The sequence below is a fragment of the Polyodon spathula genome, chromosome 17 (assembly GCF_017654505.1).
Source record: "Polyodon spathula isolate WHYD16114869_AA chromosome 17, ASM1765450v1, whole genome shotgun sequence".
NCBI lineage: Eukaryota > Metazoa > Chordata > Actinopteri > Acipenseriformes > Polyodontidae > Polyodon > Polyodon spathula.
This window is the reverse complement of record NC_054550.1, coordinates 19,535,051-19,550,845: the sequence shown is the minus strand read 5'-3', so window position 1 is coordinate 19,550,845 and position 15,795 is coordinate 19,535,051. Positions and strand designations below refer to the sequence as shown.

At 39.5% G+C, this 15,795-nt stretch overlaps 1 protein-coding gene across 6 annotated transcripts in view; it reads left to right on the top strand.

Moving 5' to 3' along the window:
- Nucleotides 1–15,795, top strand: part of LOC121330142 (alpha-(1,6)-fucosyltransferase) — a 286,595-nt gene that overhangs the window by 231,230 nt on the left and 39,570 nt on the right. For all 6 annotated transcript variants that reach the window (XM_041276439.1, XM_041276437.1, XM_041276438.1 and 3 more), the window contains 2 exons: nt 3,037–3,151; nt 12,676–12,913. In XM_041276439.1, coding sequence (XP_041132373.1) covers nt 3,037–3,151; nt 12,676–12,913 — 353 coding nt within the window. The remainder of the gene's footprint in view (nt 1–3,036; nt 3,152–12,675; nt 12,914–15,795) is intronic.

Genomic DNA, 15,795 nt, shown 5'->3' with positions numbered 1-15,795 from the left:
AGCTGCTTCTAATATTGCTTTAAATAAAATATTCTGCCTTTCAATACAATTTGTATTTATAGACATTTAATAAATATATTTTTTAAACGGTTTGTCAGTAATTAACCCTATGTCATTGAATGACAAGATGAAAACCATATTTGCAAGTTCTTAAATCGGTAATTCCATAAGAATATTTTTTAATGTGACATTTTAAATACTGAGCTGAGTGGAAGATCTTGTTTATGTAGATTGAAAAATAATAAATAAAATCAAATAAATAAATAAATAAATAAAAATGAGTTGCAATGATAAGCTTTGCTCTAACTTCAACACATATTTTTATGCACTGAAATTGATGGGAGGGTGCATCATTGCCGCCTATTAAGCAATAATTTGCTTTTCAGCTTGACATTTTAATGTGTCAGGTTACATCCACTTTGTAATAGGGCTCTATACTCAAACAGTGTTCCATAAATTCGGTGCTAGCATTATTTTTTCTGAAGGCTATACACCTCCACATAAGCTGTCTATAAAATAACCCTAATGCACTGTGACTTACAGCATTCTTATTTTCTATTATATTGTGTTCCTAATAATACAAAATAAGTGCTTTAGAAATAGTCTCAGTAATATTGAATTTGTGTTAAACATTTTTACTATAGAATCCAGTGTGTCAGGAAAATTCCATAATGTTTGCATTAAAAATAACATTTTATTACCAATTAAGGTCCTGCAAGAGGGCGATGATCGTTTATTTATTTGTTTATTTTTAGAACGGGGTACCCCTCCGCCCTTGTGTTTACTGTTTATTATTTTGTATTTGTTTTGTTATATTGTTATTATTGTGATTTATTTCTTATATTTAAATATGATGGCTTAGCCGTGTTTTGCTATTGTTTTGTTTTTATTTAAACGTGTTCTGACAGAGGCAAGGTCAGTAGCTCGTCCTCTGCCAGGAGTAATTAAAAATCTTGTGCAGAGGGTGACCATGGTCACCTGCATATAAGCCTGCAGCTCGCTGCACTGTGGGTGGCTGTACAGAGGAGAGTACGGGAGAGCGAGATTTATTTTATTCTGTGAGCACTGTTTTTGTTAAAACCCTTTTTATTTATTTTTGTGGGGGTTAAAAAATAAACGGCGCCACAGCGCCTTTTTGCCCTGCAGTACTGCATTGTCTGTGTCTTCCTGCTTCTGGCCTGACGTCACCACCCGGCTACCCTGTCACACGTGGTGTCCTGCGTGGGATTGCAGTGCCTCCTAGACTCAGGCCAGAGAAAAGGTACTGCAGGTGACTTATTTTTATTTTAGATTTGTTTTTATTATTTTTGGGAGAAAAATGGGAAGGAAGCTGCAGCAGTGACAGGAGAGAGAGTAAGGAAGGTGTGGGAGGAAGAAGAGTGGTGCACCAACTGCATGTGTTACGGGCATGAGCAGCACCACTGCCTGGAGATCTTCCAGAACACAGACCTCGATTGGGAGGAGCCCGAACGTCCTACGCTCAAGTGAGAGGAGCCCAAACGTCCTACGCCTAAGTGGGAGGAGCACGAACATCCTGCACCCAAGTGGGAGGAGCTCAAACGTCTTACGCCCAGAACAGAGGAGCCCAAACGTCCAGTACCGAGAAGGGTGGAGCCTGAGCATCCAGCACTTAGAAGGGTGGAGTCGGTGCGTCCACAGCCCAAGAGGGGGGAGTCGGTGCGTCCACCACCCAAGAAGGGGAAGCCCACAGGTCCAGGGCCCAAGGCACCAGCAGAGGGAGAGTACCTGTTGGTTCTGCGTCCACCGCTGTTGAAGGACTGCTTGCCGCTCCCATCTCCACCAGCAGAGGGAGTATGCCTGCTGGTCCCCCCACTGCAGCCAGAAGGGGGGGAGCCCCTGCCGCCTTCGACAGGATGTTGGTGGTCCTCAGCAGCCTCTGCATAGGTTGCTGAGGTGAGGAAGGGTGAAAACCACCCGGCCGCAGCAGCTGCAAAGAGGGCTAACCCCAGCACCACCAATAGTCCTGGCTCCCTCACAGGGAGAAGTGGAGCTCCTGCTGCCGTCGCCTCCTGAGGGTCTGCTGCCACCATTGCCTCCCGAGGGTCCACTGCCACCATCGCCTCCCAAGGGTCCACTGCTGCCGTTGCTTTACTTCACCCGGGAACGCCAATGCATCATCACTCAAGGATGCCTGCCTTGCACTGCCCAAGGATGCCTACCTTGCACTGCCTGCCTTGCACCGCCCAAGGATGCCTACTTTGCACCGCCCAAGGAAAAACTTTTTAGAATGTGTGTAGGTGCTAGACTTCCACAGTTCAGTTTTCAGAAACTTGAGTGGCTCCGTTGAAGTATACCGGAGTGTCTTTCTAGCAACAGAATGAACATAGGAAAAATAAATAAATAAAAAGTATTTGTCCGACGGGCAAAGTATCACACAAATTTTGTTGTCCCAGATGTTGGGTGGTATGAATTAATCAATAACATTTAAAGAGTATAGCTAATCTTAATGTGACATCATTGCATAAATAAAGGCTTGACTATAATATCAGCTTTTGCTGCAAGAAAAATGGGTTTGTATACCGTACAGTTCCTATATACATAGCATATATCCTGTAAAGCACGTTGCTGTGCTTCTAAAATAAAAGAGAATGCATAATATTCCTACCACACATGTATTCATTTTAAAACATGATATCTGGTTCTACTCTAGGTTAAGGAAATCTCTGTTTGCAGACCTGGCTTTCAGATAGTCTTGTACTTTTGTGGTCCCCACCCCTTCGGGCTTTCTTTCCTGTCATAACCAACTAGCTACTTCCCTAATGACTGACATGCTTTATAATTGGTAACATGCTCGATCCCAAAGACAGAGGTGAAATGATCTAGGAAGTGCAAGGGTAACGCATGTCATCGAAAGCAAGCAAAGAGAGTGAGAACTTTCATTAACCTAGAAGAGTACCAGATGTGTTCAAATGAAAATCTCTGTTTGTGATGTCAGTGAATGGAAGTGCACAACAGAGAAGATCTGTGATCAGTGTGACTTGTTATATACATGGGTGACATGCCTCTTTATTGCAGGTCAATCATGACTGATCTGCACTACCTCAGTCAAACAGATGGGGCTGGTGACTGGAGAGAGAAGGAAGCCAGGGACCTGTCCAGTCTGGTTCAGAACAGAATCACATACCTTCAGGTAAACTGCAAGAAATCCCTTTTACTATCTGAATTTGTTTTCCCTTTATCTGTGTCTCTTATAATCATTTAGAAATTGTTAGTTTGTATTTTGCATTAAAAATCTTTAAAAGACTATCGTAGGGAAGGAGAAATTGCTGCTGGCCACCCCTAAAGCTCATTTCTATACTGACCTTGTTATAGAGATTACACCTGGATCAGGCTTGTAAAAAATATGTCAAGTATCCATGAGTGCAGATTAATAACACATATAATTATATATTAAACGTAGAAGAAACATATGCAAATTTAAAGGGTATACACTATTGATGATACAGTTGGTAATGTTAGAGTGCACAGCTAAACTATGGAACATATATATATATATAGTAAACGATCCTCGCACTCTCACGGTTCGTTGCCCCTTTAAAAACCAGACCCAGGAAACAGAAATAGATTTTTACGGCGCTTGCACGCACTTTTAATAGACACCAATCAAATAATCAAAAACAGAAACAAAACCTAACTCCGTTTTGGAGCTCTGACTATACACCAACAGGTCCCTGACTAACACGCAGGACGGCTAAGCCATTTACCTGTTACCAAACACAAAAACTCACACAGGTTTAACACAGCACTTCACCTTGACTGCTCGGAAGCAGACCACACCTTCTGCCTCCCTCCACTCAGCAGCCCTGAACAGACTGGCAGTATCCTTTAAATACCCTGCACCTGGCTCCAATTTACAATTAGCACCAGGTATTAAATGACACCTATTTAGTTTTTTTTTTTCTTCTTTAAGGACCAGGATTATAATGTCTGAGCAGATATCTGCTGCTGTCAGTGTGACACTTGGTGACGTTTGTTTATCCAAACTGTACAGTGTTGTGTAAGATAACAAGATATGGAATCCCAGTGAAAGTTAATTCCACTTGTAATACATAAACAAATACAGCATTAATATCCAAGGTAATCAATAACACTTGGAAGATAATTTTGTCATGTTTGAAACAGGAGGAATAATAAGCAGTCATATGGAATTCAGCATGGCGCACATAGCCAGACACAGCTGAAGCAGTACCGTTTGCGTTTAGCATAATAATACCCACTTTAACACAGCCCTTCCTAAGCTTGGTCTTATCAGGTTCATACAATAGCACTAGTCTTGCTTAACAGGCTCTTCCTTTATTTTCCACATTAGCAAGTGGTAGCCAGACAGAGCCCCATCAACAGGTGACTTTCCACACTTCATTAATAAAAAGTGTTGCTCTCTGTCTTACAGAGAATCCTTTGGACGCTGGCATCTGTCATTGTGAACTCCAGCCCCCTATAGCTCCTTGAGAAGCCTTGTCACTGGCTTCTTCTTTTCTAATGAGTTTGAGCCCATGGGAGAGAGCTTCTCTGCGATTCCATCCCGATTAACGTTTGTATTTCATGGTGCCTGGCACTGTCGTTAATCTTCTTATGCACTTTGAAATGCTGGCCATCTTTCCCTTTCACTCTCCGTTTGAGACTCAATCCAACCATTTATCTAAGCCAATGACTTCAGGTGTCAGCCCCCTAGAACAGGCACATTAACACAAAATCAATGTCTGTGCTCAAGCAGTACATACAAGTCTTTCTTGCTTGTAGCTTTTAGTACCAGAGAAAGGGAAATGTGTACCATTAATCTAAACAGTATGTAGATGCATATTGTACATTAAGGCATGTTGAGGCTTAGTGACTGTAGAATGTTTAGCTGCTTGTTTTTTCTTTATTTCTTTTAACAGTGCTACTTGCTGAGGTAAATAATAGCTTAGAGGGACCTGAAATATGTGCCCAGTATATTACTTGTTTAGAAATGTGGTGCCTTGCATTTAATTAAAGTCGTCATAACTAATAAAATAATTACATAAATCTTATTAGCCGTGCACTTCCAGTCTTTTTATTGGTCTCACATGTGCAGTTTGAAATGATATCTGGTGCAAAATTAAAGAAAGCTGTTTTTGCATGCCTTACTTTCAAGTAGTGTTGCACTTTCTTGGTCATATAACCCCGTGAAGGTCTTCATTTATGTCATTAACCAACCAGCTGCCTCCCCTAACGACTGACATGCTTTGCAGCCGGTGACATGATTTGTCCCCGGAGACAGGTGCAATGGCCCATGAAGCTAAATAATAACTGACTACCTGAAAGTAAGGCATGCAAACTGAGAGCCTATAACCTCTTTAATGTAAGACACATGTTCCAGTAGATGTTATCCAATAGACGGGATAATAGTAACAATTTGATGTGCATTTGCAGCACATTTACGTGATAATACCCTATTTAATCACCTTGCAGGTCAAATCTCTGTTGTATTTTTTGTCAATATTTACAGAGTCTAATTTCTAAATATCGCCCTGTTACTGTCACCCTCTACTGATTATCACAGCACTGAAATGACCTGGCCAGAATATAATGGGAGTCAATGGGCACAAGCTCCTGGTAATTGTGTTTATTGTCACCCTCTGGTTAGTATCGCTTTACATTTATCATTCATTCAACTTATATTCACACAACTTAAAATCGCTTTGGTAAGTAAAAACATATGACTAAAGGGTGTACATGTACGGCAAGTTGCTGTAAAGTATTGAAATCTTCCAACATGTAACGTCTGAGAGCATACTGCAGTACTGCAGTGCATGTTGAGTGGGCATTAAATAGAAATGATATTAATGAACACTACTGTCATCAAAGCAGTACCCACAGTACTATGTTTCCAGTTCTGTCAGGGCTGTTGGTGAATTCCAGATAGTCAGCTCCGCTCATTGCCACCACTTCCATCAGTGGCTTTGAAGTCATATTAAAAGGGTTTTACTTGATTTTATTTCTCAAATCCTGAAGATGTAAGATGCATCATTTATTGATAACCTGTGAATAAGCGGCATAGTAGCGAAGGGACCGTTACTGTGAAACTACAATGAATTATTGATGCGCTCTAGCCTGCCATGTTTTGGTTGGTCGAGAGACAGCTTCATCTCGACCCTTTTTAGATTCAGTAATGGCCCTACTTGTATGTGTGTTTAATGAGTGAGGTACAATCCCAGAAGCTTCATGTAACACAAAGCGGGTATTCCATTAGCTCCTGGAAATGGCTTATGGTTACCAATTCCCCAGTGATGACTTCATATCTAATTAAGAAAGTATGCATCCTTTTGATTTTAACAAAGACTCAGAAAATGTGTGGTTTCATCACAGTGCATCCTAGCAGCACAGATTCGAAGAGCCGTCAGTATGACCAAAACATTGATGACCATGACATACGTCACTAGCATGTACAGAATAGTGTAGAATAAGGACAAGCAGGGAAATGTTTATTCACAATTTGATGGGAGATTTTCCAGATTAATGCAAAAATAATACAAATCATGACATTAGGTGTTATAAGCTGTTGTTAATGAGGTTTAAAAGCCAATTCAAAATATTGTTTTTCTTCGCATTGAAATATTGGTTTAGGTTTTGAAAAATAAAATTAACCCTTCACTTGTTTGATAGGAAACTGGCTGGAGTAAAGGCTTTGAAACTATATTGAAGTTTTAAGTTTTAATCATCTCATAAAACCCAGACATCCCTAAACTATTATACTTCAAATCTGTCTGACATACTGCAGAACAGCGTATGTAGGGTAACATCTGTTCAATTTCTTTCACCATAAAGATGTCTTTTTTAAGCTTGTGGTTTTTTTGTTTGTTTTTTGGGGGTTTTTTTACTGAAAGATACTGGAATCATTTCGAGAGTTCAGTGACAAGACGGTGCTGGCGTTTGTCAATATAAAGACTATAGCCTTATGCTGCATATATCTATAGCAAGCAACTGGAACTGAAGAGCAGCTGCTGAATTCAGGGCAAAGCATCTTAACACAGACAACATTGGAGTAATTGCAGTAAGAACCACATAAAAAGTTAGAGGCAGTACAAAAAAGAAAGTTCACAGTGTGAGCGCCTTAGTCTGTTATTTACCCTGGATCATTTCAACTCCGCAGCATCTTCCTGGGTCATGTTACTGCCTGCAAAGCATGTCAGTCATTAATACTCAAGCTGAAATTAGACCATGGGACCTACAGCACAGGAAGTCAGGTGCCAGGGAACAGCAGGTTAAAATGCTTGTAATCTATGGTGTGGTACTTGAAAATGTATACTCATCAATAATAATAATAATAATAATAATAATAATAATAATAACAGGCCCAGTGACAATGGCTAGGAGTCACCCTTGTGTTTTATACACATTGCATTAATTTAGCATGCAGTGTCTGGAAAGTTTGTTTAGTCAAAGGCCTGGATTTAGTCAGTAATTGACACACAATTATACTACCAGTCAAAAGTTTTAGAACACCCCCATTTTTCCAGTTTTTATTGAAATTTAAGCAGTTCAAGTCCAGTGAATAACCTGAAATGGTACAAAGGTAAGCGGTAAACTGCCAGAGGTTAAAAAAAAAGTTTAGGTTACCAAAAACTGAAAAATAATGTACATTTCAGAGTTATACAAAAAGGCCTTTTTCAGGGAACAAGTAATGGGTTAACAACTTACAGCTGTTCTGAGGCAATGGAAGTAAATTAAGCCTTGAAAGTTGATGCTAACAATTCCTACAGGTGTCCCAACCTTTGTGGATTACTTACAAACCCTCTGTCTGTATAAAAGCAGTGTTGGAACAAACTGTTACTACACCCATTTAAGCATTATTTGGACAGTATTGTACTGCAGGAAGTAGTGTATTGCTATCATAATGGCGAGAAAAAGGCAATTAACAAAGGAAGACAGACAGACCATTATAACCCTTAAAAGTGTAGGTCTTTCCTTTAGAGAAATTGCAAAGAAAGCCAAGGTGTCAGGGAGTATAGTTTCCTACACCATCAAAAGGCACTTGGAAACTGGAGGAAACTCTGACAGGAAGAGGTCTGGCAGACCCAAAGCCACAATAGAATCAGAAGACAAGTTTCTGAGAGTCAACAGCTTGCATGATAGGCGGCTCACAGGACAACAGCTTCAAGCACAGCTTAACACTGGTCGAAGTAAGCAAGTCTCAGTTTCAACTGTGAAGAAAAGACTTTGAGCAGCAGGTTTGACAGGTCGAGTGGCAGTAAGAAAGCCATTGCTAAGATGGCAAAATAAGAAAAACTGGCTTTCCTGGGCCATGAAGCACCGCCAGTGAACTGCTGAAGACTACTTGAAAAACTGTCAATCATGGAGGATGAAGCGTGATGGTCTGGGGCTCTTTTGCTGGATCCAGAGTCGGCGACTTGCACAGAGTGAGTGGCACCCTGAACCAAAACGGCTACCATAGCATTTTGCAGCGCCATGCAGTACCCTCTGGTATACGCCTAGTTGGTCAGGGGTTCATCCTACAGCAAGATAATGACCCAAAACATACCTCCAGGCTATGTCAGAACTACCTTAGAAGAAAAGAACAAGACGGTAGGCTTCAAGTCATGGAATGACCAGCACAGTCTCCAGGCTTAAACCCCATCGAGCTGGTTTGGGACTAACTGGACATAAGGATGAAAGCAAAGCAACCTACAAGTGCAACACATTTGTGGGAACTTCTGCTACAGTGTTGGGTAGAACTTTCCGAACAATATTTTATTTCCATTGTAGAAAGAATGCCAAGAGTGTGTTCGGCTGTTATATCTGCAAAAGATGGCTACTTTGTTGAGTCAAAAATTTAGATTAAATTTTGTTAAACAAAACGATTCCATGATTTCTTTTTTTATGTCCAATTGTTTATTTGTTCTATGCTTTAATTTCAGAGTACATTGAGACATTAAACTGTGTAAATTTCAATAAAAACTGGAAAAATGGAGGTGTTCTAAAACTTTTGACCGGTAGTGTATGTTTCTGTGTGGCAACATAAGTAACATGTTTCTTTCATGCTGAAGTTAACTGCAAATGTAATATTGAGTTTTTTTAATAACCTGCATGTAGACAACAAGAACCCTAATGCACAGAGTAAAATGGAGTGTGTAATCCATGCGTCACTGCTTTAATATACCTGAAGCCATTAGCTAACATTAATGGCAATTAGCATTTGAAATACTAACTGGCATTATTAGGATCAAAATAGAAACTAGGACGGCTTTTTGAAGTGCGAGTTTAAAGACTAATTGCTGGACTGTCTGTGCATTGATATCAGGCTCGTGCCTATCAGATTTTCTAGTTTTACAGGAACAAACCTGTTACTTGAATTTGCCACAAAGACACAGAACATGTTAATTCCATGTCAATTACCTATCTTGAGTGGGAGACTTTCATTCAGGGGATTTGTAACATCAAGGCTGGATTAAAGGGATTCCAATTGAATGGAAAGGGATTTGTCACACAACCTCCACCTTGAAGATAGTGGGAGGACAACAGGCAACACTAGATAACTGAAGGAAGTAACAAATTCCAGACCACACAGTATGATGGAAAAGTTATAAAGATAGATTAGTGGAAGAATTAAAACATAAAAAAACACAAAAATGCAAACACAGTTGCACCTCCTAGCTAAGGACTTATTCAAACCGGCTAACTGGCAGTCTATTCCTCCCTGACTCTATGAGAGGGTGAACCAGTATATCGTCCTCAGTCACTGAGTGTGTATAATTGAACCATGTTAAGTTTCCTCTCTACTGTATGTATCTATTTTAGAATGCATAATGTTTTTTGGGGTTTTTTTTTTTCCAGTTTTGGCAACTTCACAAACTCCATAGAGTTCATACAAACTGTTTTAAAATTTTCAAAAAACTAAATTAAAAAATTGTGGCCAAAGGGGATATAAAGAGCCCCTGGCTCCACCTACTCATATATCTCCACCAGTCACAACATAGGTTTCTTTGAGACTAACAATAATGCATTTTAAAATGCAATATTTTACATTATTTTACCAGAACCGTATTTTAATAATTATTTGTTTTGAAGGACCTCTACTGTAGTCGTTTTACAAGGGTCTAAAGATGGGAATTTTGCCTACAACTGACGACCAAATATAAAAAGATGTACCTTAAAAATAGTTTCTCCTCTCCATTGGGTATATGTTTAGTACCAGTTTTCCTACTTTGCATGCTTTTTTTAATGCGAGTGCCATCTTTAAAACAATATCAACTTTTATTATTCATCACATCTCTAATGCTAACCTGGAGACTGAAGTGGTTTAAAGATGGCACTCACAGTAAACAATGGACGCAGAGTAAGAAGAATTAACCTAATAAGAAAACTGCATAAGTGGACCAGCTGTACACATGGAAAGAAAAGAAGATCGTGGCAACAGACAACTTCATTTCTGCAAGTATGCCTCTGAGCTAGTTCCATTAAAAGGTGACACAACTTGTGTAGTAAATCTTTTATTTTTGGTCATCATGCAGACTTGTGTTCTTAAATTGTATTACAATATTTTATTTATCATTCTCAATTTAGCTTCTTCTGCAAATGAACCTTATTCAATATACAGAACTATGCATATTGAAACAGTTGCTCTCTAATTTGCTTTGATGCCACCGTATTACAGTTCTACATTACGACAAAGTCAGACACTGTACTTGATATTGCCATTGTTAAATTAAGTAGCAAACAGAGAGGAGAGCAGTCAAGGCATAGTGCATCAGTAGTCTGAGAGCACAAATGCATTACTGTATGAAATACACAGTGAAGCGCTACAATTGTATAGTATTCAGAGAAGTATAAATTCACAAAATGTATATTGACACCACCCATACAACCCTTCTACTGTGAAATGGAGTTGCAGAAAGTTTTCACTTCAAAGTTATAAATGTCGACAATAGTATTCCAATAACACAGAAAAAAGACAGTATTTATTTCTTTATTATAATACCGTTCTTTGTAAAATCTTCTACTGGATGGCACGTTTTATTGTCACCTAAAGCTGTAACACGTTGCAGTGTTTTGCATTCCACTGTATTGTACAAAGGTATGTCAGAACATTTCAAAATGGTGCCTTAGCAAACTCCTTACCTGGAAACTGCTCTCTGTGCTAACTTTGAAGTTAGACAGTCAAGTCCCCTCTTTTCCTTCCTTTTTCTAGGCTGAAGAGATTACTTTTTTTAACCTTTCCTCATAGCTCATGTCATTAAGTCCTAGGATCACCCTAGTTGCGATTCTCTGTACCATCTCAAATGCAATGATGTATTTTTTGTCGTGGGGTGACCAACGCTGCACACAGTATTGTAGGTGGGGTCTAACTAGAGCATTGTACAGTCTTAGCTACAAACATACTGGACTCTGAGTTCAAAGTGTAAAAAAGGTAAACTGTATTTATTTTATAGAATAAACTAAGGCAATATAAACTCTTAAGTCTAAGTCAGTTGAAAGGTTTCATGAACTGCTTGTCTCGACTTTATTTAGTTCAACACAGAGCTGACCTAAAAGATCCATACTGTTGACCTGGGAGATCTTAAAAACTTAATGACAAGACATACAATAACTTGTGTTTACTAGATCTAGCCAGACTGCTCATTAAGCATGTGTCATTTTTAAACACAACACTGATTTTGCTGCATTTTGGCTTACAGTACTTGCTTCTAGCAGACTACCAATTGCCCCTGTAGTCTTTTCAGACCCCTTAAGAGCCTGAATGGGATACTTCAACGCTGAATCAAAATAGTCATATTGGGGAGATCAGTGAGCTATATACTGTATGGCTCAAGAGACATCCACTGGACAGCTATCTGTATCAATCTGTATCTGTAAAATCAAAAACTGGTTTAAAAGTATCAGAATGCGACAAAGTGCCCGCCCCTGTGTATATTATCTGTTATGTGTTGTGTGTGGTGTGTTTAAATGTTGGTGTATAGACATTGGTACACGGGATATAAACAGGTCTGTGTAACACGAGTGTTAAAAATGGATATGTGTATTTAGGCACGAGGATTGCACAGCACTTCACGTGCAAGTAAAATGTAATAATATGTGAGCACAGGGAATTGCACTTTATTAATTCACGTGCTGGGATTCAAGTGAATAATTAATTGGTAATTGAATCCCAGCACAACAGTATATATAGATGCACGTTGTCACATACTCGCGGTTGGGTGTTCGGTGAGTGAAGAATGGGATTGGAGACGGAGGAAATAATAATAATAATAATAACAACATAAAGTATCTGCTCACCGTATTTTTGTTTAGTACTAGTCCGTTTTTGTTTGTCTTTTTATTTTGGCATAGAGTGCCATGTCCTGTCTTTTGTTTGTTAAACCCTTTTATTTTACAATAAACCGGCGCCAGCCAGCGCCATCATCATTTCATTTCATCCGTCCTGTGTTTTGTGTATTTCATTCCTTTTCCTGGTGCTGACGCCGCCCACTTCGGCCGTCGCTGTGACACAGAAATAAACCAAAACAAAAATATACTCGGACTGAATTCTACACTAACCACTGAATAACTTCTCCCCTCTGTACCACATGCCTATGATTACGTCCCTGCATGTTAAAATCACATTGAGATGATTGATGGCAGCAGTTCACGCAGGTCAGAGTGCAGTTTATTTCAGAACTGATTTGACTTTGTTTTTGTTTTTTTCCCACCTAATCTCAGAACCCCAAGGACTGCAGCAAGGCCAGGAAGCTGGTTTGCAACATCAACAAGGGCTGCGGTTACGGCTGTCAGCTCCATCACGTTGTCTACTGCTTCATGATCGCCTACGGCACCCAGCGTACCCTCATCCTGGAGTCCCAAAACTGGCGCTATGCCACGAGCGGCTGGGAGTCTGTCTTCAAAGCTGTCAGCGAGTCGTGCACTGACAGATCAGGAACATCCACAGGCCACTGGTCAGGTAAGGAGCATAATTAACAACAAGCTGCTGGAGTCGCTTTGCTGCGGGCTCCAGGGATTGCTTGTGTTCGCTTCTCTTCCTGGAGATGACGAGTGGCAGCAGTAGCTATTGTGTCTCGTTCAAGTATCTTTCTCCTGCTAGGATTAGCTCAGGCAAGCATACGGGGGGGGGGGGGGGGGGGGGGGGGGTTAGATCCGTCATCAATCAGTTGATTCAACTCCAGTGCCCTTGACAGTGTCGCCACACAGTTTACATACATACATACATACATGCATACAAACTCTTGTAAAATAACTAGTGTAAATATGTAATTTCTCTGTTTTCCTCTGCTTTTCTCGTGGTTATACTTTGTATTTACTATTGTTTACCTTGGTTTGCCACGTTTTTTAATATACTTTACCATACCTCTCTATGTTTGCAGTGCATGCCTATGCTTTACCACACACATCTTTATCAAAAGACCTTATGACACCAATAAAACTTTGCAAAAACAGTGAGGGGGGAGTCTGTACAGTTTAAAAAAAAAAAAAAAAAACCTTTCCGAAATGTTAACTAACTAGACTGTCAACAGAGTTCTGATGAGTCTAAACTATGGGGAGGGGAGTTAACAAATACCAAGAAATTGAACATCATTGTGGGATTGCATTGGGATTGGGATTCTGGAAAATCAATTGTTCACCCCATATGGCATTCTTAACTGGGCCATTGCTGAAAGCTCCCTCCCTTCCCTCTCTCGGTTACCACACATTAAGGTCACCATTAGTATAGCTTTAGTGAAAGATTGAACTGGAACAGAGAAAAAAAGCATCTGTAAAATGAATTTACACAAAACAACAATAAAAAAGAAATGATTTTACTTGTGTAATGAGTGAAAGGGACATTAGCTTTGGGTCAGGAGTAAGATATTTAAATCGGACAATCAAAACTGTAGATCTTGGTTATTTTTCCCCATCCACTGTGGAATTGACAACCATTTTGTCATAATAAAGACCACAAAGCAGGGGGTCTGTTTACATTAGAGTCCTGCTGTTCTTACAGGTTGCCTGTATCATCGACGCCAGTGTTCCTCAAAGTCTTTTGACCACAAGCACAGTTGTACATGTCTCATAAGCTGACTCATTTTTCTCTTTTGACATTTAACAGTACTTATTCAAAAGGTAAAATAAAAATAAAAATACTGATTAATCAAAAGGCACAAAAGCAGAGGCTAATTACAATGGCATTAAGCCTTCTACTAATACACCAGTATTGCAGTTAAAGTGAGTACTCTGCTTCAGCTAAGATATTGTTGGCTTACCAGTTTGTTTACATTGCCTATGGTAGTTTTGCAATGCTTTTTCATTGCACTGAAATAAACTAACCAAGCTCAATCCTTTTGCCCAAAAGGTAAGACCACCTCTTGAAGGTTTGGTTCAATTTAAACAAACTCTGAATGGGACGGAGTTCTTTTAGAGCATTCACATATGCTTCTAAAACTAACTGAACCGCTAGTTTTAGAAAAAAAAAAAATCAAGCCAAATGAACCAAGTGTGACTGCACCCCTAACTGCAGGTGCACAAGCTGCCTCCCTCCTTGAAGCCTTCCTACCTCTTGATCACCATGTGAACTTAACAGCCACCCTGCTACTACCTGCAACCGCAGGGGGGAGGCAATGTTATGCATAACCAATGTTTTAGTTCAAAAGCAACAAAACAAAGATCATTTATGTATAGCATTTTGAAAGATAAACCTATAATATTTTCATCATGGGTTTGTCGGCTTTGCTCTGCTTTTTTGTCAAACCCAGTTAGGGGATAATTTAGCGTGAACCATTTCCAATCCTTTATACAGGGTACTGAGAGGTCTTAACAGTGTTAATCTGCTTTGGGTTTTAACTCAAATGTTAATAATGCATGGGCTTATAATGCATTCTATTTAATTAGCATGGAATCTGAATATAGTAACAAGAACAGGGGAGATTCTGTGTGGTGGTATAGCTACTTTAGTTGAACTCATGATACAGTTTGGGCTGTTTCTCTGCATCACAGCCAGGCGTTTTTGGCTCATTCAGAGGCATGGCATTGCTTGCAAGTGGAATGGGGTAATCTCAAACTGCCAAGTATAGCAAGATTGTTTTCATGTAAAACAGGATGCTTAAAGCTGTGATAACCAGGGCTTTTAAACCCATAGGTTTTAGTACAGGGAATAGAGTGCAGATGACCGTATGGACCATTTTTTTGTTTAAAATTCATTAATATAATATACAGATTTAGTATTTAAATAAGGGCTTTTGGATACGGTCACTGCAGAAAGCCTTTAAGTGACTAAAGGGCTGTTTAGCTGTCTATCTGTCAATAATCTATATGGTACAGTACCTGAGTCTTGTGCATAAACACCTGATCGCTAAGGGGTCAATTTGCATCAGACCACTGTAGCTTTTCTTTGGAGGGTCATGAAAATATTTGGTCAGAGTAACAAGCATGCTCAGCCATGTTGATGGGGATATTTTGTCAATTTCTGAGGAGAGATCATTTTCATGCTAAAATTGCATATACAGTACGAGCCGAAAGAAAGCAAACAAAGTAAAAGGAAAGTAAACAACAAAAAAAACAAGGTAAGCTCTGTTTTGTTAAACTTTCACACATATAAATACTCACTTTAAATTCAGGACATAAAGTTTTTTCAAGCAAGGTAGCAAACAAACAGGAAAGGGAAATGAGGGAAAGTGAAATGGACTGTCCAAAATGCTGAGGTTGTTGTAACTGATTTTGATCAGTCATTATTTGTAACATATTTCTTATATACAGTATCGGTTTACACAGGAGTCTTAAGCGCAGTGCACCAGTATATTTGCATCTAGAGAATCAAATTTATGATGAACCTTGGTTACGACATTCTTCTGG